The sequence below is a fragment of the Lactuca virosa genome, chromosome 9 (genome assembly GCF_052849685.1).
Source record: "Lactuca virosa cultivar CGN04683 chromosome 9, Lactuca_virosa_CGN04683_v6, whole genome shotgun sequence".
Taxonomy (NCBI): Eukaryota; Viridiplantae; Streptophyta; class Magnoliopsida; order Asterales; family Asteraceae; genus Lactuca; species Lactuca virosa.
Window position 1 is genome coordinate 242784181 of NC_136434.1, and position 25173 is coordinate 242809353.

General features: G+C 38.3%; 1 protein-coding gene across 1 annotated transcript; it reads right to left on the reverse strand.

The window, feature by feature from the left end:
• Positions 1–13488: 13488 nt before the first annotated feature.
• On the reverse strand, positions 13489–24662 carry CAND1 (cullin-associated and neddylation dissociated). Its single transcript, XM_079070613.1, has 27 exons — positions 24401–24662; positions 23325–23392; positions 22839–23219; positions 22574–22739; positions 22364–22493; positions 22135–22249; positions 21884–22041; positions 21657–21780; positions 20707–20757; positions 20549–20631; positions 19432–19516; positions 19247–19348; positions 19061–19159; positions 17986–18096; positions 17814–17897; positions 17609–17749; positions 16992–17084; positions 16774–16895; positions 16272–16674; positions 15641–15889; positions 15223–15399; positions 14969–15115; positions 14758–14874; positions 14493–14661; positions 14153–14230; positions 13905–14043; positions 13489–13760 (listed from the first exon to the last, which is right to left on the reverse strand). Exons 2-27 carry the CDS (start codon positions 23358–23360, stop codon positions 13664–13666), a joined length of 3657 nt encoding a protein of 1218 aa, XP_078926739.1. The 5' UTR covers positions 23361–23392; positions 24401–24662; the 3' UTR covers positions 13489–13663.
• Positions 24663–25173: the final 511 nt, after the last annotated feature.

The window sequence follows — 25173 nt, forward strand, 5'->3', positions numbered from 1 at the left end:
GAGCCATCTTTCTTCCTGACAAGGATGTGAAACTTATCCCAGTTTCAAAACCGCTCTTGCTTCTGAGTACATGATTGTTTCTCCCCCACTTAGATTCGACTGAGTCTTCACGGCACGTGAGAATTGGAGGATTCTCATTCCTTCTTTCCTTACCCGATAGACACGCTGACTACCAACGCTTAACCTTAAAAATTTCAAGTGGTAATCAATTCTTCAGTCAAAAAGCTTTTTCCCAATCAGTACCCCTTGTTCAATAATAACAAGTCTTAACTATTTAAATATATGAATTATGTCTCGATTGGCAACAATACTTTCGGCTCAGGATCATAAGCATCCATGCTCTTTCATGAAGAGTATAATTCATGGGTGACTCACATGCAACTCCAACTAGAAATGTGAGTGGAAATATATGGAAATGTGTTGAAGGATCACTTGATTTAAATAATGATGTAAATCCAGACAAAGTTCTTGAGGATAATCATGGAGAAAATGTAGTAAATGTAAGAACAAAATTAGAGCTTCAAGCAAAATGTGAACTGGTGTCTGTTATCACACATAGTATTTTAAGTCAAATGGCCAACATCAAAAACCTTTTTGCTTGCGATGTTTGGATGACTCTAAAAATCAATTTTAGAGGAAATGAGTGAAATATGGGAAATAAAAAAAAACTTCAACTTTGAATGAGTGAAAAATTCAAAATGTTATCATATGAGACAATCCATAATGTTTATGTCCGTTTCAGTGTCACTTAAATCAAGCTCAAAGATTTAAAAATTCAAAAATCTTAACGTGAGATAAGCATTTAGTTTTGGTGCAACGGTCAGAATAATATGGGTGAATGCGATGCGATCGTCCCGAGCTCCTTATCTGAAGACTGAAGGTACCTGAAACCAAAACTGTAAACCGTAAGCACGAAGCTTAGTGAGTTCCCCAAATACCACATACCATACATATCAACTGGGTCATACATGTCATACATACTATGAGCCACACATATCAATCATATATCAAATAAGTTGCTATGTGCCGCACATAGTCTTGCCGTTATGCCACGGGCTGCCACGTGGTCTTTCTTGCCAAGCCGGGAGCCACCCCCTGGGTCTTACAGACAAGTTCCAAGAGTCGCCTCCTGGTCTTCCATGTAAGTATCACAAAGACAACTAGCATACATACTACTCTACTTAGCTAATGAGCATACAATATGCCAGGAGCCACCTCCTGGTCTTTCATACATAATGCCTAGGGCTAACCCCCGGGTCTTCCTACCATACATAAACTAAATGGACCGACATTGTGGCCGTAGACCCATATACACAGTGAGGAGACTCACCTCGAATGCTGAAGCTCGCTGCCCGAACTCCCTAGCTGCTGCCCTGACGGTTTTCCCAAACGGACAATTACCAACACAATATCCAATTAGCAACTAAGTTCTAAACCATGAACCATAATCCAACCTTGGGGTAAAATGGCCAGTTTACCCCTAGCCCAACAAGGCCCATAACTAAGGCCCAATCCCAAAACCAATAGGCCCAAAAACTAAAAGATCCATAAAAGTCCATTAACGGACCAATTTTCCAAATTGGGCCCAACCCCATTTGGGCCTTTCCCTAAAGCCCAACAGTTCCTGGTCCAAGAATAATTCTTTGATGGTCCAAAGGTCCGAGCACATTAGGTCTAAACAAGGACTAATTACATTGGGCCCTCTAAGGACTAATTCATCCTCCAAGGCCTATTAGGGCGAGCCCAGCAGGGCAAGCCCAACCAGAAATCCTTTACTCTAAAATCCTCAGTCCATTATGAGCCCAAACCAAAGGATAGGTCCAATACCAAGTTAGCCAACAATCAAAAATCCCAAAACTTGCACAGGTGATGCTCACGTCATGAGCACCTTATGCTCACATCGTGAGGTCGCGATTACTGTCCGGAAACTTCCTCAAAACGTTCTCACGTCGTGAGGCTTCATTCCTCATGTCGTGAGTCCAGATCTGACCAAAAATGAGCATTAAGCTCCTAATCCATTAAGCCTTAACATGGTAGTCTAGAGGGTCTTCTTGACCCCAAGGACCATAACAATCAAAGCTTTTCAGTCATATATGTCCAATACATGACTTAAACACCAACTTGGTAAAAATAAAGGAAAAAGGGCCAAGACTCAAACTTGGAGTCCAAAACCATGACCAAAGTCCAGATCTAGAACATATAAGACTTAAGATGCCATCATAATCCATAAAGTTGCCAACTTTATGGATTCCATGCATGCTAACAAACATTACAAGCCATAAAATGCATGGAAACTTAGATCTAGCAAGCAAGGAAAGGAAAGGTATGACCTTGAGGACTTACAAAGGTCCAAAAGCTCCACAACTAGCTTATGAAGCAACCAAGATGTCAACAAATGCACCACCAATGATCTTCTTCTCCTAAATTAATTCAAAGGACCCAAATACTCTTGAAAAAACACCAAAAATGATCAAGGACTTCAATGGGGGCTGAGATTAGGGTTTCCAGAGGTCTTAGGAGTGAAAGAGGCTGAGGAGAAGCAACCCTAATCATATCATACCTTTAAATACCCAAAAATTTGGGTTTTGGTGCATCAGGCACTTCATGCTCACGTCGCGAGCCTTAAATGAGCTTGGTCAACAAGTCAACAATCAACCACCCGAACCACTCCAACTTCAAACGACCATAACTTCTTCGTTTCAACTCCATTTTTGACGTTCTTTATATCCACGAAAAGGTGGTGAGAAGCTCTACACATCTTTCAACTTATCCTCACCTCAAAACCTTCTGAATGAAAATCCAAAATTCATAAAGACCTCGAACTGCCACTTTACCGATTTACCCCTTGGCTCTAAGGCACAACCCAAACTCCCGGATCACCTCAATTACATTATATGTACCCAAATGGGTCTTGATCTCTCTTTTCCAAAGGCTTTAAGCCTTATGATAACCTATCTCCAGGCCACAGTCTCGAATTAGAAAAGCGATTCGGAACAAGGCGTTACAAAAACCCTAATTTTAACGCAAGGCCCCTATTTAAAGACTCTTATGTTGCTTAGACCTTACCCTAGTCAGCATCCATAGTATTATCGTCCCAAATCCCTAGATTTGCATGAGAGTGTAATCTTTGAGCTTAAAAGTGTTTTGGTGGCCATTTTAGTGGGTTTTCAAGAAGGAGAAGGTGGTGATCAAGTCTTGGATGTTATTGAGCTTCTAGATCCTACATCTAGTTCATCTTAAGGAAGGTCTGGAGGTAAAATGTCTTGACCTTGCCATCTCTTTTGCTAGTTTGAGCTAGGGTTTGTTGTGAATTCATTTTTGGTTCATGGACCCTCTCTTGTGAGTTTAAGCAACTTCAGAGGCTAGAAATGTTATATCCAAGCTCCTTGGTCATGCTTGATGCATAAAAATGACATCTTGAAGGTTGTATTGGTACCATGCATGAGTTTAAGGTCTTAAAAGTGGTCTTAATGGGAAAATGAGGTATTAGGGTCCCATGTGGCATGCAAGGGCATAAAGTTGCCAACTTTATGCCCTAGGACATCTTAATAGACTCAGATCTGGAGTTAGACATTGAGATCCCAAGTATTAAGCACTTAATGGACTTTTGTGCATGGGCTGTTTGTACACTGGGCGTAAGGATGCATATGTTGCGCTTACGGCTAAAGGACTCAATACGCTAAGCGTACTGATGTGGTACGCTGGGTGTACACACCCCAGGTGAGTTTGGGCTTTGTTAGGCTTGTAAGCTTATTGGGCCCTATTCAGCCTTGGGCCTGGACCCATTCAGAATTATTAGACTTTTGTTCTAGTTTGGGCTATAGTTGGCATTATTGGGCCTTTTGTGCCTTGTGGCCCATTATGGTTTTGGACTTTGATGTTAGGCCCATTAAGGAAGGAGAGACCTTTGGGCCATCATGGAGAGACTTTGACTTAGGATTTTGGGCCCTTGTCTAGGTTGTGTCATAATCCTAATTAGGGCTAACTGTATATTCTTATAGTGTGAGAATTTGGATTGGTAGTTGAGCAGCTATTGTTTTCAGCAGACTGAGGTGAGTCTTCTCATTATACCAATGGGTCGAAGGCACCAATGTCGGCCCATTACTTGATATGAGGTTTCGATAGTAAATATGCAATGGTTTTGTCATTTGGCATGTTATGACTTACGTGAAGACCATGGGGGGAGCCCATGACACTTGGTAAAGACCATGGGGGATCCCATGCTCCATGGATGTATGACCATGGGGGTAGCCCATGGCATTCTGGGTGAAGACCATGGAGGGAGTCCATGGCAATACTATGTATATATGTTTCATGGCATTATGTGGTTATATGTTTTGTGTATTTTAGGAACTCACTAAGCGTTTGCTTATAGTTTCGTTGGGTGTTTTAGGTACTTCTGGTTCTAAGGGCAAGGGCCTGGCTTGATGGCGCAACATGCACTCTCCAATATTTCCGCATTCATTGTTTTGGATACTCTTATTTTATGGACATGAGTTTATGTAATGGAATTTTGGAAAAAAAAATATGGTTGTAATTTTTAAATATTAAATGAAAATTTTTATCTAAATTTTCGGGCTGTTACAAGTTGGTATCAGAGCCTTGGTTTGAGGGATTTGGGCACACTCTCGGGTGTATCAGAACTCAAACTAAGGAAATGGTAAACCCTTTTTCAAAAGAAACAAAATTTAAATTTTTCCTGAAAACGGTTTTGTGTGTTTTAGGAACTGACTAAGCGTTTTCTTATAGTTTTGTTGGGTGTTTTAGGTACTTCTGGTTCTAAGGGAAAGGGTCCGGCTTGATGGCGTAATATTCACTCTCCAGTATTTCCGCATTCATTGTTTTGGATACTCTGATTTTATGGACATGAGTTTATGTAATGGAATTTTGGAAAACAAAATATGGTTGTAATTTTTAAATATTAAATGAAAAATTTTATCTAAATTTTCGGGTTGTTACAAGTTGGTATCAGAGCCTTGGTTTGAGGGATTTGGGTACACTCTCGGGTGTGTCAGAACTCAAACTGAGGAAATGGTAAACCCTTTTTCAAAAGAAACAAAATTTAAATTTTTCCTGAAAAAGGTTTTCTTAAGTAAAAGGAGGAGCGTGCAATGCGCGTAATCGGTTGAGCTCAAGTAAGTGTTCCCAATGTATTAGCCATGCTACAGATATATTCTTGAAAATTGATGTTGAATTGGTTATTTTCTAAGTGTATGCTTTCAAAGTTGTATACGTCCAGGATTGCATAGCCCTAGAATGATGGATTCTGCCTTATTTCATGTTCCTTGTTTGGTTGTGGTTTTAGGGTAGAAGCTTTATTTGACAGTCTATGTGATTTTATTTTTGTATAACTTGCATGTATAAGGCAACCTGCAATGATTGATTTAGATTTTTGGTTCGGTGAGGATAGAGAAATCCTAGAATAGTCTAGGATCTGAGTTTGTGTTGTGTTATATGGGTCATGTTTTTCTGTGGTTGGGTGAATTAGAGGCATCAGGTATGGCCTTGGGGAAGGTATAGGTAGGTGTGGAAGGTAGTATTGGGCCCGTACTACTGAAAGCACAAGACCTGTACCCGAAACAAGGGCAGACCTGGAAACTCTAAGGAGTCCGGTGAGGAGGAATCATTTTGAACTTCCTTATCAATTGCTATTTATGTTGTATTTTTAGTTGAGGATGGTGATGATTACGCGAGGAGGTTCAGGTTCGGGATCAGGATCAGGATCGGGTTCAGGCTCTAGTGCAGAGCCAATTGATGAGAGGATGTCTGAGCTCATCAAGGTTGAGGTTACTCGTGGCATCCTTGACGTTACCCCCGTGATCTTTGGTACCGTCAAGGAGGGGATCATAGAGATTATGGAGAAGCGGCTCAGTTATGTCCGAGCCGAGATTGATGCGAGTCAGATTGGGACTCGAGCTCCCTCATTTCGGGAGTTCAAGACGTGTGGTGCACCTGAGTTATTTGGGGTTAGGGACCCCATCACTAGTCACTGCTGAGTTGCAGACATGGAGAATGCCCAACGCACGAGCTTTTTCCCCGAGCCGGCAAAGGTAGGGTTCGCGTCCTATATGTTGAGGGATCGGGTGTGAGATTAGTGGGAGGAGGTTACCCACGAGGTAGGATCGGCGGGTGTGGATGAGATGCCTTGGGAGGAGTTTGTGCGGAGGTTTGATCAAGAGTTTGCACCGGCCATTGAGGTGTAGCGATTGGTAAGGGAGTTTCGGGACCTTCATCAGACGACAGAGACTGTGGTGGAGATCACCGCCAAGTTCAGAGAGAGGGCACTATTGGTTCTGCAGTATGATGCGGATGAGGATATGAAAAAGACGAGGTATCACTACATGCTGAAGGATGATATTCGTGAGTTCATGAGCTTTTCAGGGTGCAAAAACCTGAATGACATGGTGAAGAAGACCCGGGAACAGGAAATTGAGTTGGAGCTCCGGACGAAGTGGAAGTCGGAGCAGGTTCAGTCAGCAGTGGGTCAGGCTAAGAAGCCTAAGACCTCCGATCCTCCCAGTAGGGGCCAGCAGGGTCGGCACCACTGTATAAAGTGAGGCAAGCCGCACAGTGGAGCCTGTCGGGTAGCAGGCTCAACATGTTATGCTTATGGCCAACCGGACCACATGAGCAGGGATTGCCCCAAGAAGGGCTTAATTTGTTTTTACTGCAACCAGACCGGTCATAAAAAGGCATATTATCCGAGGTTATCTGGAGGAGAAGTGGCGGCGCCTGCGCCCGCCACAATGAGGATTATTTATGGCCGTTCGGTCAAGACGGAGGCTCCTGTAGTGAAAGCCATGCATTTCAGCTGACCACAGAGGAAGCCCGAGCAGCGCTGAACATCGTGACTAGTATGTGATCTATTTTTGTCTTATTTATTTTCTTGTTATGCTCATGTTGTTATGATCTTGTATAGGGACCTTTTTGGTCAACGGATTGTCGGCTCATGTTCTTTTTGATTCAGGGGCTACCCGATCATTTGTATCTCTTGTTCTCAGCAAGAAGTTTCGAGATGCTCCGGGGACTTTGGATTCCCCACTCGAGGTGGAGATTGCGGATGACCGTACCGTGAGCGATGCGAGGGTATTTCGGAGGAATATTCTGAATATGTTTGGCTAGAGATTTCTTATCGATTTGGTACTGATTCCTTTGAGGGGATTGAAATTATTCATCGGGATGGACTGGTTGGGGCCCAATGGGGCCGTAATTGATTGTGAGCAGCAGCTGGTGAGAGTTTGAACCCCAAGTGGGGGAGAACTGGTTATTCATGGTGAGAGAGCCTCTCGTGGGCCAACTCTCTATTCAGCTGCGAGGGCTAGGAAACTTCTTCAGCAAGGTTGTTTTGGGTTTCTGGCTTATGTATCAAACTCGAGGGCGGAGACCACGGTAGAATTGAGCGGGGTACCTATTGTGCGAGATTTCCCCAATGTTTTTCCAGAGGAGTTTCCAGGAGTGCCTCCTGAGAGGCAGGTTGAGTTTCGAATTGATTTGATATCTGGTGCGGATCTGATAGCCAAGGAACCGTATTGACTAGCTCCGCCTGAGATGCAGGATTTGTCTATGCATCTACAGGAGTTGCTAGACAGAGGATTTATTTGTCCGAGCAGTTCCCTGTGGGGAGCACCAATTCTGTTCGTGAAAAAGAAGGATGGGTCACACAAAATGTGTATTGATTACTTGGAGTTGAACAAACTGATGGTGGAGAATCGTTACCCGTTTCTGAGGATCGATGACTTATTTGATCAGCTTCAGGGTGCATCTTGGTTTTCCAAGATTGATCTTTGGTATGGGTATAATCAGATGAGGATCGGGGATGAGGATATACCGAAGACAGCCTTCAAAACTCGTTATGGTCATTACGAGTTTGTGGTGATGCCATTCGGGCTCACCAATGCCCCAACAGCATTCATGGATCTCATGAATCGGGTTCGCAGGCCGATGTTGGATCGGTCTGTGATTATTTTCATTGATTATATATTGGTCTACTCTAAGACCAAAGAGCAGCACGAGCAGCATTTGAGGGAGGTGTTGGAGACCTTGATGAGGGAGAGGCTTTATGCCAAATTCTCCAAATGCGAGTTTTGGTTGCGAAAGGTGCAGTTTCTAGGGCACATCATCAACCAAGAGGGTATCTTGCTGGATCCGGCCAAGATTGAGGCGGTGATGTGTTGGGAGGTTCCAAAGAACGCATCCGAGATCCGGAGTTTCTTGGGTCTGGCGGGGTACTATCAGAGATTTATCCAGGATTTCTCAAAGATTGCAGTACCTTTGACCCACTTGACCAAGAAGAGTGTGACCTTTCGGTGGGGTCCAGATCAACAATTGGCATTTGAGACCTTGAGACAGAAATTATGCGAGGCTCCGATTCTGGCGCTGCCGAGGGATTGGATGATTTTGTGGTGTATTGTGACACTTCTATTTTGGGTTTGGGAGCTGTCCTAATGTAGAGGGGACATGTGATTGCTTACGCCTCGAGGCAGCTGAAGCCTCATGAGGCGAATGACCCCACTCATGACTTGGAATTGGGGGCGGTGGTATTTGCCCTCAAGATTTGGAGGCATTACTTATATGGGGTCCGATGCACCATTTTCACCGATCACAAGAGTTTGAAATATTTGAAGGAGCAACAGAATCTGAACATGCGGCAAAGGAGATGGTTAGACGTGGTGAAAGATTATGACTTTGAGATTTTGTATCATCCCGGGAAGGCCAATGTGGTGGCCGATGCTTTGAGCCGTGAGGCAGCAAGTGCTCCGATCCAATATGTTTGCTTAAGGATGACAGTTACTTCACCATTGATGGATATGATCAAGGGGGCACATGTGGAGGGATTGAAAAATGAGAACTGGAAGACTAAGCGGATTAGGGGAAAATTCCACTGTTTGTTCGAGACAGGCGGGCATTATTGACTCGGTGTGGTAGGGTTTGGGTTCCGGCATTTGGGGGAGTGAGGCAAAAGATCTTGGAGGAGGCACATAAGTCCAAGTTTTCTATCCATCCGGGGGCCACAAAGATGTACCGAGACTTGAGATTAAGCTACTGGTGTCCTTGCATGAAGCGGGAAGTTGCTTGGTTTGTTAAGCGGTGTTTGACCTACAAGAAGGTCAAAGCCGAGCATCAGAGGCCTCACGGAAAGGTTTAGCCGTTACCCATCCCCATGTGGAAATGGGAGGAGATCACCATGGACTTTATCACAAAGTTACCCAGGACGGTGCGGGGTGTTGATTCCATATGGGTTATTGTGGACAGGTTGACCAATAGTGTTTATTTTATTTCTATTTCTGAGAGTATCTCCGCCGAGAACTTAGCGGATATCTACGTGCGGGAGGTGGTGGTCAGGCATGGAGTGCCGGTATCTGTGGTCTCGGACCGCGATGTTCGATTCACCTCCAGGTTCTGGAGGAAGTTTCATGATGAGTTAGGTACTCATTTACTTTTCAGCACAACTTACCACCCTCAGACTGATGGACAGAGTGGGCGGACGATCCAGACGCTTGAGGATATGCTTCGGGCATGTGTTTTAGACTTCGGAGGGATTTGGGATACTTACCTCCCACTAGCATAGTTCTCTTACAACAACAGTTATCATGCTAGTATTGACCGACCCCCATTCGATATGTTGTATGGGCGGAGGTGTAGGACTCCGATTTGTTGGGGGGGAGGTTGGACATCGAGTCATGGGAAGCACCGAAGTGGTGCTTAAGACCACTAAGTTGATTCAGCAGGTGTGCGAAAGGCTACGAGTCGTGCATAGCCGTCAGAAAAGTTATGCTGACCGATGTCGTTCGGATCTTGAGTTTCAGGTGGGGTATTTTGTTTTGTTGAAGGTGTCACCTTGGAAAGGTGTCATCCGGTTTCGGAAGAGGGGCAAGCTGGGGCCCCGATTCATTGGTCCATTCAGGATTTATGCCCGAGTTGGCAGGGTTGCTTATCGGTTGGATCTTCCTGATGAGCTTATTCAGATCCATAACACCTTCCACGTGCTCAGCTCTGGAATTGTGTAGCAAATGAGGTTGCAGTTATTTCATTGGATGATATTCAGGTGGATAAGAGCCTAAACTATGTTAAGAAGCCCATCGCAGTTCTGGATAGGAAAACTAAATCTCTTCGTAACAAAGTGGTGAAGCTGGTGAAGGTGCAATGGCAGCACCGGAGGGGCTCCGAATGGACCTGGGAGCCGGAAGACGAGATGAGAGAGCATTACCCACACCTATTCGCATCAACAAACTTAGAGGATGATGTCTAATTCAAGTGGGGGAGATTTGTAATGGTCGGAATTCATGTAATTACTTTTCTTTCCCTTAGAATGAATTTTATTTGCAAAAAGGGTCCCTACGTATGCTGGGCGTACATAGGTGTACGCTTAGCGTACTAGGGAAGGCTGGTCGCAGGTATGCACCACGTACGCGGGGCGTACGTGGCTCAAGACTAAAACCCTAATTTTAGGGCAACTCCCCTATTTAAACACTCTTATGTTGCTTGGACCTTACCCTAGTCATCCTTCATAGTCTATTATCGTCCCAAATCCCTATATTTGCATGAGAGTGTAATCTTTGAGCTTAAAAGTGTTTTGGTGGCCATCTTATTGGGTTTTCAAGAATGAGAAGGTGGTGATCAAGTCTTGGATGTTATTGTGCTTCTAGATCCTGCATCTAGTTCATATTGAGAAAATTCTGGAGGTAAAAAGTCTTGACCTTGCCATCTCTTTTGCTAGTTTAAGCTAGGGTTTGTTGTGAAGTATATTTTTGGTTCACGGACCCTCTCTTGCGAGTTTGAGCAACTCCAGAGGCTAGAAATGTTAGATCTAAGCTCTTTGGTCATGTTTGATGCATAAAAATGCCATCTTGAAGGTTGTATTGGGACCATGCATGAGTTTAAGGTCTTAAAAGTGGTCTTAATGGGAAAATGAGGTAATAGGGTCCCATATGGCATGTAAGGGCATAAAGTTGCCAACTTTATGCCCTAGGAAATCTTCATAGACTCAGATCTGGAGTTAGACGTTGAGATCCCAAGTATTAAGCACTTAATGGACTTTTGTGCATGGGCTGTTTGAACACTGGGCGTAAGGATGCGTATGTTGCGCTTACGGCCAAAGGACTCAGTACGCTAAGCGTACTGATATGGTACGCTGGGTGTACGCACCCCAGATGAGTTTGGGCTTTGTTGGTCTTGTAAGCTTATTGGGCCCTATTCAGCCTTGGGCCTAGACCCATTTAGAATTATTGGACTTTTGTTCTAGTTTGGGCTATAGTTGGCATGATTGGGCCTTTTGGGCCTTGTGGCCCATTATGGTTTTGGACTTTGATGTTGGGCCTATTAAGGTAGGAGAGACCTTTGGGCCATCATGGAGGGACTTGGACTTAGGATTTTGGGCCCTTGTCTAGGTTGTGTCATAATCCTAATTAGGGCTAATTGTATATTCTTACAGTATGAGAATTTGGATTGGTAGTCGAGCAGTTATTGTTTTCAACAGACTGAGGTGAGTCTTCTCATTATACCAATGGGTCGAAGGCACCAATGTCGTCCCATTACTTGATATGAGGTTTCAATAGTAAATATGCAATGGTTTTGTTATTTGGCATGTTGTGACTTATGTGAAGACCATGGGGTCCCCCATGACACTTGGTAAAGACCATGGGGGATCCCATGCTCCATGGATGTATGACCATGGGGATAGCCCATGGCGTTCCGAGTGAAGACCATGGAGGGAGTCCATGGCAATGTTATGTATATATGTTGCATGGCATTATGTGGTTATATGTTTTGTGTATTTAGGAACTCACTAAGCGGTTGCTTACAGTTTTGTTGGGTGTTTCAGGTACTTCTGGATCTAAGGGCAAGGGTCTGGCTTGATGGCGCAACATGCACTCTCCAGTATTTCTGCATTCATTGTTTTGGATACTCTGATTTTATGGACATGAGTTTATGTAATGGAATTTTGGAAAACAAAATATGGTTGTAATTTTTAAATATTAAATGAAATTAAATCCTTCATCATCGTAATCAGGCTTTTATAGTAAAAGAGGAACAAGCCTTTCAAGTAATACCATATCTTTTCCTAATCATGATGTTAAAGCAGACTATGGCAAACTATGTGCTTTAGTGTAACACTTTTTGCCATGACCAAATCAAAGCAATTTCAGATCTCAAAGTGGACAATTTTAAAAATCGAGGGGACAATACCAACCCAGATCATTCTCTAGACAAAACTTTCAGAATATAAGTTTTAAGTCTAATAATCCTCAAACAAAATTTAGAGAGAACAAGGAAGTGATTCGGACACAACAGTTTTTTTACCATACACAACAATTTATGTTTTACAGAGTTGTACAATACAACATTTTAAAGGACCAATTGTTGTGTATGGAAAAAATTGTTGTGTACAAATCATCTCCCTTTTCAAAATCAACAAACTCAGCATGGTAATCGGTCCAATGACAATCAGACACAAAAATGTTACCGAACCCACTAAGAGATTTGTTGTTTAGAAATAAAAATGTTGATGATGATGTAGATGAAGATTTTGTATGAATGCCAAGGAAGAAACCACTATGAAAAGGAGTGCAACGCGAAAAACAAATAAATTATCAAAGATGTAGCTTACTAATTTCAAGGAGCCAAAGAACTGGAGAATCAACTGAAGAAGAAGAAAAAGTAAAATGCTCTTATAGTAGTCCATGAACCAAATATGGAATATCGGCAAACTTCTTAAGAAGAAACTGAAGTTGAAGAAGAGTGTGTTCACTTAAATTTTTGTGTCTAGCATTTCTACAAAGGACAAAGAGCTTCGAAAACATTTTTACCTTGATGCGTTACACATACAAGTTCCTATTTCACACAAAAACATTTATCATATTGACAAGATCGAGTAATTATCGATTGATGACTATCTCACTTTGCAAGTTATTGAATTCATCTACTTCATCTGTAGAACGTTTAAATATTTTATTCTCCTGACTTTGGATATAGGATGGTTATAAGGAGTAACGAGTAGAAACGAAGTAGCGTATTTTGATTAAAATGTTAAGGCCATTTTGGTAAATATGTTTAAAGTGTATAAAATACTAAATTAGAACACATTTGGTTAAATATGTTGAAAGGTATAAAATACTAAATTAATCGAATGGGTTGTAGTGCTTGATGTTGTTAGATCATGAGAATTACTTTGAGTATGGCTATGAAAGGATTATTTTGTTAGATCATGAGAATTACATTAGCCCTCAATTTTACTGTAAAAACAAGAAAAAATGTATAACCACCGGAGTAAAAAATAAATAAATAAATAAAACTACAACCTAATTTACTTACATGGCAAAAACAAGATAGTATTGTAATGCATTTGACTACAAATTTTATCTCGCCCACACAACAAACAGATTTCTAAAAAGACATGAAAATCATTATCACCTTCATTATCGAAAATAGTCCTAGAAAGCAATTAACTATAATAGTTGGAGGATATGTGGAGAATGGGAACACTGAATGTTATGTAGCACAAAAAAAGAAGTCAGTTTCTTATTTTGTTGTCCCATTAAAACAAGCAAGTTTACAACTTCTAAAAAATGGATGACAAAAAAAGATCCTATGAATTATAAAAGGTTATAAACCAGAAAACCATCAACAAAATCTAACACCTACCCTATACCAAAGGAATCAATGTTCACTCATTGCGGATAGAACAGAATTTCTCCCACATGGACTGTGATTTCCCCATTTCAGTCATTAGATTCTTGAACTTATGGCTACAATCTCCTCCACTACAAAAAAAAAAAAAAAAAAAAAAAAAAAAAAAACATACTAGTTAGAATTACACTTCCAAATAAATAAAACAAACCTTTAACTGGTTAGGTATTTTGAAAATATTATTTGCTAAATAAAATGAAAAAGAATAAAACACATACCTGATACGATTCAAAGACGCAACAGCTCTAAGGGCACTTCGAATCATGTCTTCATTGCGATCAACTTCTTGTTTTACAGCATCTTGTTTGGGCTTAAAGTTGACTGTTTTCTGGAGAGGATCCACCAATGAATCTAGAACTGTGTAATAAATGTTGAAGAATCCGTATAAGTTACTACCATTCATTAATAGTTGCTAAACTTCCAAAAAAGATAAATAAATAAAAAAAACAAAGGCATCAATAATAACCTGCTAAGACAGCCGAAGGACACTTGTCAGCAAGTTTGGAGAGGATAAGATGGCAAGGCATCTTCACATCATAATGATCTGGAATGAACAAATGATTATTTATATATTAGTGTAAAAGACGTAAATGCCCTCCTCATAAAAAAAAAAGGCCATATAACAAACGTAGCCTGAGGTTACTGGACAAGCTTTCTAGGGCTACTTTTGATGGGGAGGGTATTTATGTCTTTTTCAATAATAAGATGAGGATGTAGAGAGCAAGTCTGTATCCCAACTTGTTTCAGTTTTTTGGGTGGAACAAAATTATTTTTAAAGACAGTAATTATGAGAGGAGGTTACTTACCATCAAGACCAGATTTAAGGTAAGGGACAATGAAAGAAGAAGGGTTCAACTGGTCAAGACAATTATCAAGCAATGTATCTACACATTCAAAAGCTGCTTTCCTCAACTCAAGACCATCATCAACTGTATGCTTAAAAGGTCCAAGATCCACCGTTCGTATCAGTTCTTTCTGTCAATAACAACACACACATATATATATTTACTTTCATTGATATTCATACAGTACTACAAAGGTAATATGATTTATGAGAAATATATATTATACCTTAATAACTGTCTGATCATAAAGAAGTGGCAAGAGTTCTGGAAGAAGGCCCTTGATGAGATTTGGCTTGTTGTGGCCAGCTATACTTAAAGCCAAAACAGCTGCACGCCTAACATGCTGCCCAAGTTTATCAAAATTTAAGAGATCATACTCATAACTCATGCATATAGATTATAGACATTCCTTTTGAGCTATATATAGAGATACTTACCCGATCCTGATCCTTGATAAGCATAAGAAAGGAGGAAATTTCCGGGTACAGGACTGCATCGATCTTCTCTGGTCTTTCAACGATTGAATACTTCACAGCAACAACAACCGTTGCCCTGGTGAATGCAGCAGGACTAGTTGTTCGCTCCTACAAATTTTATATATATATATATATATATATATATATATATATATATATAAAATAAAATTAAACTTTAAAAAACATTAAAGAAAGTTGAAAATATATATATATACCTTGAGGGCAGGAACAAGTTTTGAAGGCTTGATCAGAGCAATTTTTCCCAGACACTCGGCCACCACATTCCGGACACCTTCTTCCTCACTTTCACAGTGGTTGAATAGCAAGTTTAGTATCTTTTCAACACTAGAATCTTGAAACTCTGCTTTATCTACAGATTGTCTCACTATCACCTGAAAAGATTAAAATGATCTTCGTTAAAGTCACAGATTAGATAAATGCAAGAAACAGCAACATACTTTCATTTTAACTTAGTTTTTTCTTATAAGGGCATTGTATTTTGGAAAATCTACCCATTTATAGCATTGAAATGATAGTAAGTTGCTATTATTGCAGTTAAACCATTTACATAAGTCGTTATGCTTGGTAGCCGAAATGGAATTTAAAAGAAAAAAAATATAAAGCTGGAGATACCTCTTTCAAAGAATGAAGCAAGAGATATTGTTTTTTCTGCTGATTATCAATCTGGTTCAAGATAAATGGCAAGTACTTTGGAAGATTTCCAACAGCAATGTTGCCAAGTGCATAAGAGGCTGCAGATTTTATCTCTTCAAAGGGAGACTGAAAGGATTCAATAACTATGTTCTCTATGTGCGCATGTGAACTCAAATCTTTTCTTCTCCCAATTTCACCCAAACATAGTAAGGCAAGGTGTTGTTTGGCCTGAAAAAGATAACCATAGGGTTAAACATGACAATCTGATTACACTGTAGGGTTGTCAGATTTCATCGCATAGCCAGAAAAAGGATCAAATGGATCTTTATCTGAACTAATAAAAACTACATGGAACAATATGATATTTACACTCTTTTGTGCATATATTTGCATTGATGTTAGGAATACACTTTTATTTCATTTCTTCTTATTACAGCATTGTAACTTGATAGATTTAGACAGTTATAGCAATTTTGTCCAAATACAAAGCAATTTTCACTTCTATAAACTTGGATTGATGTTTCAAATCACAGTGCCTAGATATTAGAAGTGTATCATCACTTGAATCCTTCCATCCAATCAAATAAGAAGAAAGAAATTGGAAACATACCGAATTAGTAGTGCTATCATCTTTCAAGATGTCTGTGAGCATCTTGACTGTAGATGAACATTTATGATCACCAGCAGCAAGACAGAGTACAGCAACACATTGTGCAATGGAAAACAAGGCTTGTTTTGCAATACCACCAGATTGAGGTGATGGTTTAGCAGTTGAAAGAAGAGATTCCAACAAAGCATCAAAACTCGTGTTTGCAGAGTACACCAAAGTAGCAAAAAAGTTTTGCAAAGCCGAAAGGGCCTGTCCTTGAAGCAATGAGCTTTTGACTAAAGTCAAAGCCTGTGGAAGAACTTTATTTCTGACAGTCAAACCAACAGTTGGACCAGACCTCCTGTCTGACATCAAGGTACAGCAGAGTTCCAAAGCAAGAGCCGCCATATGCAAATCTGAATCACTGTTAAGGTTCAAAGCCAACAATATATAAATATTACATTTTACATTAATCTGAAAACATAATAACTTGAAAATTTTATAAAAAGGTCAAGTGAGAAACCTGATCAATGTTGAAAGTTCCACAATGATAACTTCATAAGCAGTGGAACCGATTTTATCACCATATGCCACAATTAGTGTATTCAAGGTACCAAGTGTTGCTTGCCTTAATGCTCGATTAGCCTGTTTTCAAAAATGGTTCAAATTTTGGTCTAATTTTCAATGTAACAAGGGGAATTCCCTTATTGTATGATACTTAAATGTTGGTGTTGGTTATACCTTGCGTAAGAATGCAGTTAACTCCACAATTACATGTTCTAGGACACATGAAAGGTCTAGGTGCAGTGGAGATGCAGCTATAACTGCAAAAGCCTGAAAAAAAAATCAAGGGTCAGAGATAAAAGTATATGTTGTTGCCCATTTTGTATCTTATACAAGTTTAATCCTTCCAAACTTTTGTTTTTCATTCATTTTCCTCTTTATTACATATTTATTTACTAAGTATATGATACTAAGGGGACATTTGGTTCCCATAATGTTTTGGAAGGAATTGGAATTTGTCAAAGGAATCAAAATCTAAGAGGAATATTATAACGAAAAATGAATAGTTCTAGATTTTCACTTATAAATAATTTTTCTAGTTATATACTACAAAGAGGGTATGGTATGGAATTGAATTCCTTCCACCCATTCTTAGGAATGGTGAAATCCATCAAACATGGAAAACCGAAGAAATCTGATGGAATTGATTCCGTCCATCTGGAACCAAACACGCAATGGAATGGAATCTCGAATTCCAATTCCACCGGAATCCAAAAACTAAACACATCCGAACTCGACTTGGAAAAAGCTTCAGCATTCAATAAGGAAACTAAAAAAAAAGTATATGAACAGACCTTAACAGCAGTAAGTCGAGTTATCTCATTTCCCATTCGATCTACAAGAACAGGAAGGCATGCCAGTAATTCTGCTGTGAGATGATCACCAAATGTTGAAACAACAAGCCCCATACAAGATATAGCACATTCCTTAACCTCCTGGAGAAAGACAACTAAATGTTATCCCAAATTCCCAATACAAGTTCACAAACAAGTACTAAACCTGGTCTTGATCTTGGTTTGTCAATCGTGACAGGATGGCATTATATATCGGATGGACATAAGGTTTGAAATCAAAATCAGAAACCTAAACAAATCAAAAAAGTAATATCAGGGCTGAAAATTGATTAAATACAAGAAATTTTTGGAATAGATGAAATAGAAAGGGATAAAACCTCAATGTTTGGGCGCACAACTCGAACAAGTTCCCCGCATACTCTTAATGCCTCTGCAGTAACTTTGTAATAGCGTTCACCAACAGCAGATAAAACAGGAGCAGAAATAGCCTACAACAAGATGTTAACATAACAGTAATATTAAAATCTAGAAATCCTAAAGTAGAAACCAAAAAATGTGGGACCCTTTATATGGATACATTATAAGGGACCAGTAATATTTACTTTCACATGCAAAACATTATTGCTCTCAAGAAACTACTATGAAAATATTAACGACATCAATGACTTTTCTTAAGTTATAACAGGCAGGTGGATCATAAAGTACCTTTTAGGATATAATGTAACATAATTATCCATCCCATATTAATAGTCTCTAAAACTAGACACTTCAAGCTGGTAATTGCACTAAGATACCAGCTACATAGTCTTTTAACTGTCCATTTCAGAATTCATCTTGCTTTCTTCTTTTTGTAATTTTATCCATTTGAGTACTTTTTGTTGGAAAACAAATCCCAATTTCATTTGTTTTTGCTGTTTTATGTTTTTTTTTTTTTTTTTGAAATTTGAGTCTTCTTGTTCTGATGTTTTTTGGTTTGGTTTCAGGTTTCTTGTGGAGGAAGATGAAGGAAATTAAGAAGACGAAATGGACAAGGGCATAATTGTCATTTTCATAGTTATGTAGGGACAAAAAATGCAAAAGATTCCCTTTTGGACCGAATCCAAAAAAAATCAACATAGCATAGGGACCAAATGTGTAATTTACTCTTTAAATAATTCTCTAAAGCATCTGAAATGCATAGTCTATGTGATTGTCAATATATGCACATCCGTTCATTAAAGATCCGAGAATCTATTGAGACATGAACTTTGTAGTTGAATTCATCGAAGAACCAATCAACAATCAACATTCTCATTTTCATTCACAAGGGTAAAAGTTGAAATGAAATAACTTTTACCAAAGAACAAATACAGTCCTACCAAGTGATCCTATGACAGAAAGTGCAAATCAAATTCATAGTTTGAGCTCTGTTGGAAATATATGCACCAACCAAAAGAATTTTTGTAGCATTACCTTGATGTATGGGTGAAAAACAGCTGGAGAATGGGAAGCTAAAACTAATCTTGTAAATATAAGTGCCTCGATCTTCAGATTTGAGGTTGAAGATTTTTCCTGGAGAAAAGAATAAGTTGGATTAAAATTAAATAACCATATATAAATGCAAAAAGATGAAACATATAATTGTAGAAATTCGCTTACACAAAGTGCTTTCTCTATTCCAGGAATGAGCGATCCTATGTGGTCAGCAAGACAGTCAGGCAAAACGACAACAAGTTCTTTCAGAACAGAAAAGGCGCCAATCTAAAAATAAATCATTAAGACAGTGATTAAAAAATTAGAAAAATAAAATATTTATAAAAACACAGCAGTTTAAATAAGACTACCTTTGTCTTGATAGACTTTTCACGCAGCTGTCTGTTAACAGATTTAACTACCTTTGGTACTTCCTGCTTCAATGACCATCTGGGACTACAAAATATGAAAAGAAAAAAAAATGGATCTCAAGCTAAAATCATAACAGCTGACAATTAAATTCTGCCTGAAGTGATGAGTATGCAAATGGATGGCAACACTGTTTAACTTGAATAACAAATTTTGAAAAATATTCACAGTTTAATCAAGACACCCAAAGCTATAAAAATAAGCATCATGCTTGAGTCGTTTACTTTGGGCATTTAAGAACTACACTCTAGCTACTACTATGATAGATTTTACTGATAAGAAAAAAGAACAAATAGAAGATTAAAAAAAAGGTAACTTTTGGTTCTGCTGGATCCCCATTGCATATGATCATGAAACTTAATTCTGCTTGGTTGGATGGAATGGAATGACAGAGGAATGGAATGACAGAGGAATGGAATGAATCAGCAAGGTACTTGAATCAGTCGTTACATTCCATGATCATGTTTGGTTGTCATGTAGGAATGAAAGACTAAATTTTAGAAATAAAGATAAATGAACATACTAAAAGCTCATCAAAATACAAATAAGATTATTGAATAAGTAAATTTTAGAAATAAAAATTGTAAATTAATTAAAACTGTGAAATTATTAGGGTCATTAAAAGTTACATCAATAAAAATGGGTTCAACTGTAATTTTTCATTTCATTCTATGATAGAATGACATAAACACCCCCTACCTAAGAAATGAAAATCAACAAAAATAAAAGGAATTAGATTCCTTCAGGAATGGTCCATTCCACTCCATCAGACAAAAAAAAGAGCTTTTTTCATTCCATTCCTTCCCTGATTCTATGATACCAAAACACTACATTAGGGTCTCCACATTATATGCAAAAGATCTTAATATCTGAAGCACAACACTGATCAACTACATGAAGTTGTCAAAAAAAAATATTCTCACACTAAGCCTGAAACATTTATCCATTTTATTCAGAAAGGTTACTAATTTTTGAGCTCATATTTTTCAAACATAGCAATCAGTAGGCTTTTCAATTAGCAGAACGTATCATGGAAAGTTTACTAATTTGCAGGCTTACCTTAACTTGTCAACATCAATCTGCCCCTTTGTAACATTTCCTGTTTGACGCAGCAACTCGATAAAAGTATTAAAAACATCCATCTGCAGCATTTCAGAATAAACTGTCAGTAGTCCAATCATTACATGATAAATAAGGAAAGTATGTTTACTCTGTACCTTGACATTTTCCTCCCTCTCTTTAAACCTGTCAATCAACTTCGGACAAGCCTGCATGACATGCACTCACAACATAAGTCATTTGCATATGGATACATTCTCATAATTTCCTTTTATACCCTTATTTCAATGTCTATAGCTTGATGCTTATTTTTCTTGGACACTTTCAGGTTAAAGTAAACCCTATCTATTTGCCCATGTTTGCCTTTGGAAATTATAGCAACCTACCTTCATTTCTTCCTACTATACAATTGTACTTAAAAAAATCTAATCAACTATAACAATGTCACTGAAATACAAAGCAATTTTCACTGCTGTAATTGGATAGATTTTTCAAAGTCAAATGTCCTGGCAAGAAACAAATTGGAAGCACAATGCTATAACTGGGTAGATCTTTCAAAGTACAAACTAAAAAGCCTCAGACAAAAAAAAGATACAATGTTGCAGTAGAAGGAAATGGAAGTCCATATCTATTTCTTGCATTCACCCCAACAAAAAGCATACACTTTCATAAATGTTGTTCGATTGTTGAACAACAAATACTTATCCATTTGACATTAGTTATTAAAATGATTGAATTACTATTAACAACATTCATGATTTACTAAAACCATATGAGTTAAACCTCGTATCTTATTCAATTTTAATTGATATTACATCAGATCACTTCATATATAATAGAACATTACATTTAGGTACCCTCTACTTATTATAAATATAAACACATTCTAACAATATGTTGCCACAAGATCCATCTTTTGGTCTCTACTCCATAAGAGACAACTTCAAGATAAAACATTGACCATATATTGACACAAGACCCATGTTTTTTTCTTAAATAATGGGAAGAATAATAAAGATAATGACATTAGATCAAAACAAATTTATTCAAAAACATATATTAGTTTAGTTGTTAATATTTTTGCAGTAATTGGTAGAAAAAGAATTACCTCATCATATAAATTTGAGAGCATCTCAGGACGAGAAACAATTAATGCAGCAAGACACTTTGCAGCAGCTCTTCGAACTTTCCAACTGACATCCTCATCATCTGTATATTCATTGGCACTATCACTGCCATCAACAAAACAAGCATTAATAAATTAGATTTTAATTTGTCATAATAATACCATATCGAAAAGAAAAAAAAAATAATAATAACCACTAGAGAACATACTCATCCTCATCATCATCATGAACTTCATCATCAGTGTCCTCTTCCATGTTATCCGTGAAATTCGGATCATAACTAAGATACTCCAAAGTAAGATGTAAAATTTCATTACAGTAAGAGAAAATATCCCTCGGGCATCTAAGTAGAAAACTTTCCAAAGCCTGCACCACAATATTTACATTGTAACATAAAAAAAAGTCAATCACATTGAATTAGAAGAAGTTTTAAATAAGAAACAAAGTAGTCAATCATACCTGCAAGCTATATTCACGAAGCTCCTCATCATTTTCAGATGCATTCTTGCAATATTGAATTAGAATTGGAACTGTATCTCCAAGATGTGGACCAAATCGATAACCCACAGCACGACTAGAGTATAAAAAAAAATTCATGATTAGTCAACAATGTAATGTGTTAGTCAAATAATAGCAATTGACTTTTAACAATTAAAAGAAAAGGTCATATATGTATACACAGACAAACCTTAAAGCCCCAATCATCTGAATGTTTGTACGAGTCATTTCAGGTTTTGTTCCCTTGTTCTTCAACAGCCTAACAACTTCAATTGTGGCCTTTGCTAACAAGTCATCTGACAGACTTGAAGCAAGAGAAGCTGTGATGAAAGGAGAATTAGTTTAATACTTTAATATCTGCAAACTAAAATACTTTTATATTAAAAGGGATTTTACATACCAATACAAGACACGGTTTTCTTTCTAACACTAGCTTGATTGGAGCTTAGCTGAGGCAATAGCGCAGCTAACAGCATTTCATGATCTGATGTCATCAGATTTCCAAATTTATGAAGAATGTCACATAAGATATCAAGGCATTCACACTTTATGTCTGTCTTCATTGCCTGGATAGAAACAAAAAAAGCATATGAACATCTTACTAACTATATTGCCCAATTACTGTGAACTGTGAAGTGTGAATTGGTAATGTTTTAGTAACTCACAGGGCTTGTAATTCCTCCTATCAACTTGGGAGAAACTGAAACAAGAACTGATTGAGCAACAGATGATGTAGGGACTTCAGAAAAAATTGTCTTGAGAGCTATGCTTGCAATGTCACGATGCTGATCTTTCCCATTCAGTAGTTTATCACATAGCTTGTGAGTCATCTCCAGTACCTGTGCCTCATGAATTTTCTTCACCAGAGGAGCAAGACATTTAACAGCCAATCCAGACACATCACCAGCTGCATCATCAAGCTGTTGTAGAACAATATTGGACAATCTCAACTCAAGGTCACTATCAAGTTTAAACCCCTCTTTGTTTAACTCATTTAATAGGTCTGAAGTTGCCATATATCTATAGTCTTTGTCCTTCCCAGTCATCTGCAAATTCAAACATGAACACCTCAATATGTGCTAAATATGGTATAAATATAACACAAAGAAAAAATCTCCACAAAACAAGAATAGAAGTCCATAGCTTCTTACCTTCTCCAGGATACCAGGTATGGATGAATTTGCCATCTTTACACAAGTCTGTAACGATCTTATATTACCTGTGGAAATACATATATCAAACAAATAGAAAGTCAGAAGCCACATGGATAATGTTTCTTGCCCTTTAGAATTCACGCACATTCTAGTTTCCTATAATGTTGCTCCCTCATTCCAAACAGAATTACAATTATTCTATAGGAAAAAGAATCTGTTGAACTACAGATTTGTCTTCGTTGTCATCACTACAAACTAGTTGTGAGTAATCGTCCATATAATTATCTTTTGTTAACTTGTTATTGCAGGGGTCTATTGCATAGTTGGTTAATGGTCAATCAGTTTATAAAATCAGCATGGAAAGACAAACATGGCAGTTTAATAGGAAAAGGGGTAATATATTGCCTATCTGTAACATATTGAACTTTAGACTCTCCCTTGAAGATGCTGAATTGCTGATGATGAAGAATCATAGTGTATGATCATCTAAATTAGGACACTATCTGAACTCTATCGTTTCAATAGAAGACCATGGCATGACGCACACCTTATGATGGCAACTAAACACACAAACCACCAGAATCTATCTTAGTATGAACTCTATTTTGCAATATAAAATCATCAATCAATGCTCACATTGGCTTCTAATGAATATGCTAGTCAGTCTCATGGCACAAGGTTCTTCCATTGTATTTACAGCAAGGGCATAACCCTCATTTGATGTACCCTTCTAGTTTATACTTCTCTCCCTCCACGATTAACCCCTTCGCTACCATTCAACTAATCCCCCTCAAGCGAAAACCAAACTAAGCTTCTTCCCAAAGAACGGTTGGAAACGCTAGAAACATTGTTAGTGTGTTTGGCAAATGCAGAAACTTAAATCGATTTTTTATGAAGTTCTGGCATGCCCTAGGTCCATTCATATACTCTACCCTTGGCAAGATACATAGGGTTAGTAGGCCGTTAGATGGATTTCAAGTTTCCATCACATAAAAAGCTACTGGAAAGTCTTGATTTTAGTACTACGACAATTTAACAATTAATGGATTGAAACTAGTATTAAACCGACTTACTCGAATATTTCAATGGACGAAAAGGAGAAGACAGTCAACAGTCGGATGTAGGAAGAAGCAGCAAACAGCGGCGGATGCCGGAGTAGCTGAGTTCCTGAGTCAGTCAGGAAGTCAGTCCGGAACTGGCAGCGGCAGCGGCAGCGGCAGAGGGAGAGGGAGAGAGGTAGGCAGGCAACAGTAGGTCACGTAGGAGTGTTGAATGTCGATCGGAGTAACCTTTCCCAATTAAATCAGATCTTGTAAATAATACTCCGTTCAAAAAAGGATATGGAGGGTTTTGATAGAAACGATTAACCTTACTTTAAATGTTTTATATAATATGATTAAAAAAATAACAAACCTTTATGTGTCGATCTCTATCTCTATATCTTTTACTATATTTTATAATTATAAATAAGTATAAATATTTTAGGACGATGATATGTATACTTTTTAACTATATACAACAATTTATGTGTTATACAATATATATATATAAATTATTGTATATTACTAAAAAGTATTGTGTACAAATTCCTACCCAATATTTTATGTCAAACTATTCTAACTTAGAAAATTTTAGTTAATTTTAGACTATTTGTATGTTTTATCTAGATCTTTTGTTTTTTTTATTGAGACCATCCTCATTTGGTTTAATTTGTACATTTCGTCCATATCTCTATTAGTCTTTTGGTTTTTCTGATAATATACCACACATGTCTCGTAGGCAATGGTATTTTAATCTTTTTATGTATGTGTTTGTGAAGGATTGTATGGCGACATTGGGGTATAAC

Coding starts and splice junctions, on each gene's coding strand:
- CAND1 (XM_079070613.1), bottom strand. CDS start 23,360: ATGGCAAATTCATCCATACCTGGTATCCTGGAGAAG. Junction 23,220..23,324: donor TACCTGGTATCCTGGAGAAG/GTAAGAAGCTAT, acceptor TTGAATTTGCAG/ATGACTGGGAAGGACAAAGA. Junction 17,898..17,985: donor TTGTGCGCCCAAACATTGAG/GTTTTATCCCTT, acceptor TGATTTGTTTAG/GTTTCTGATTTTGATTTCAA.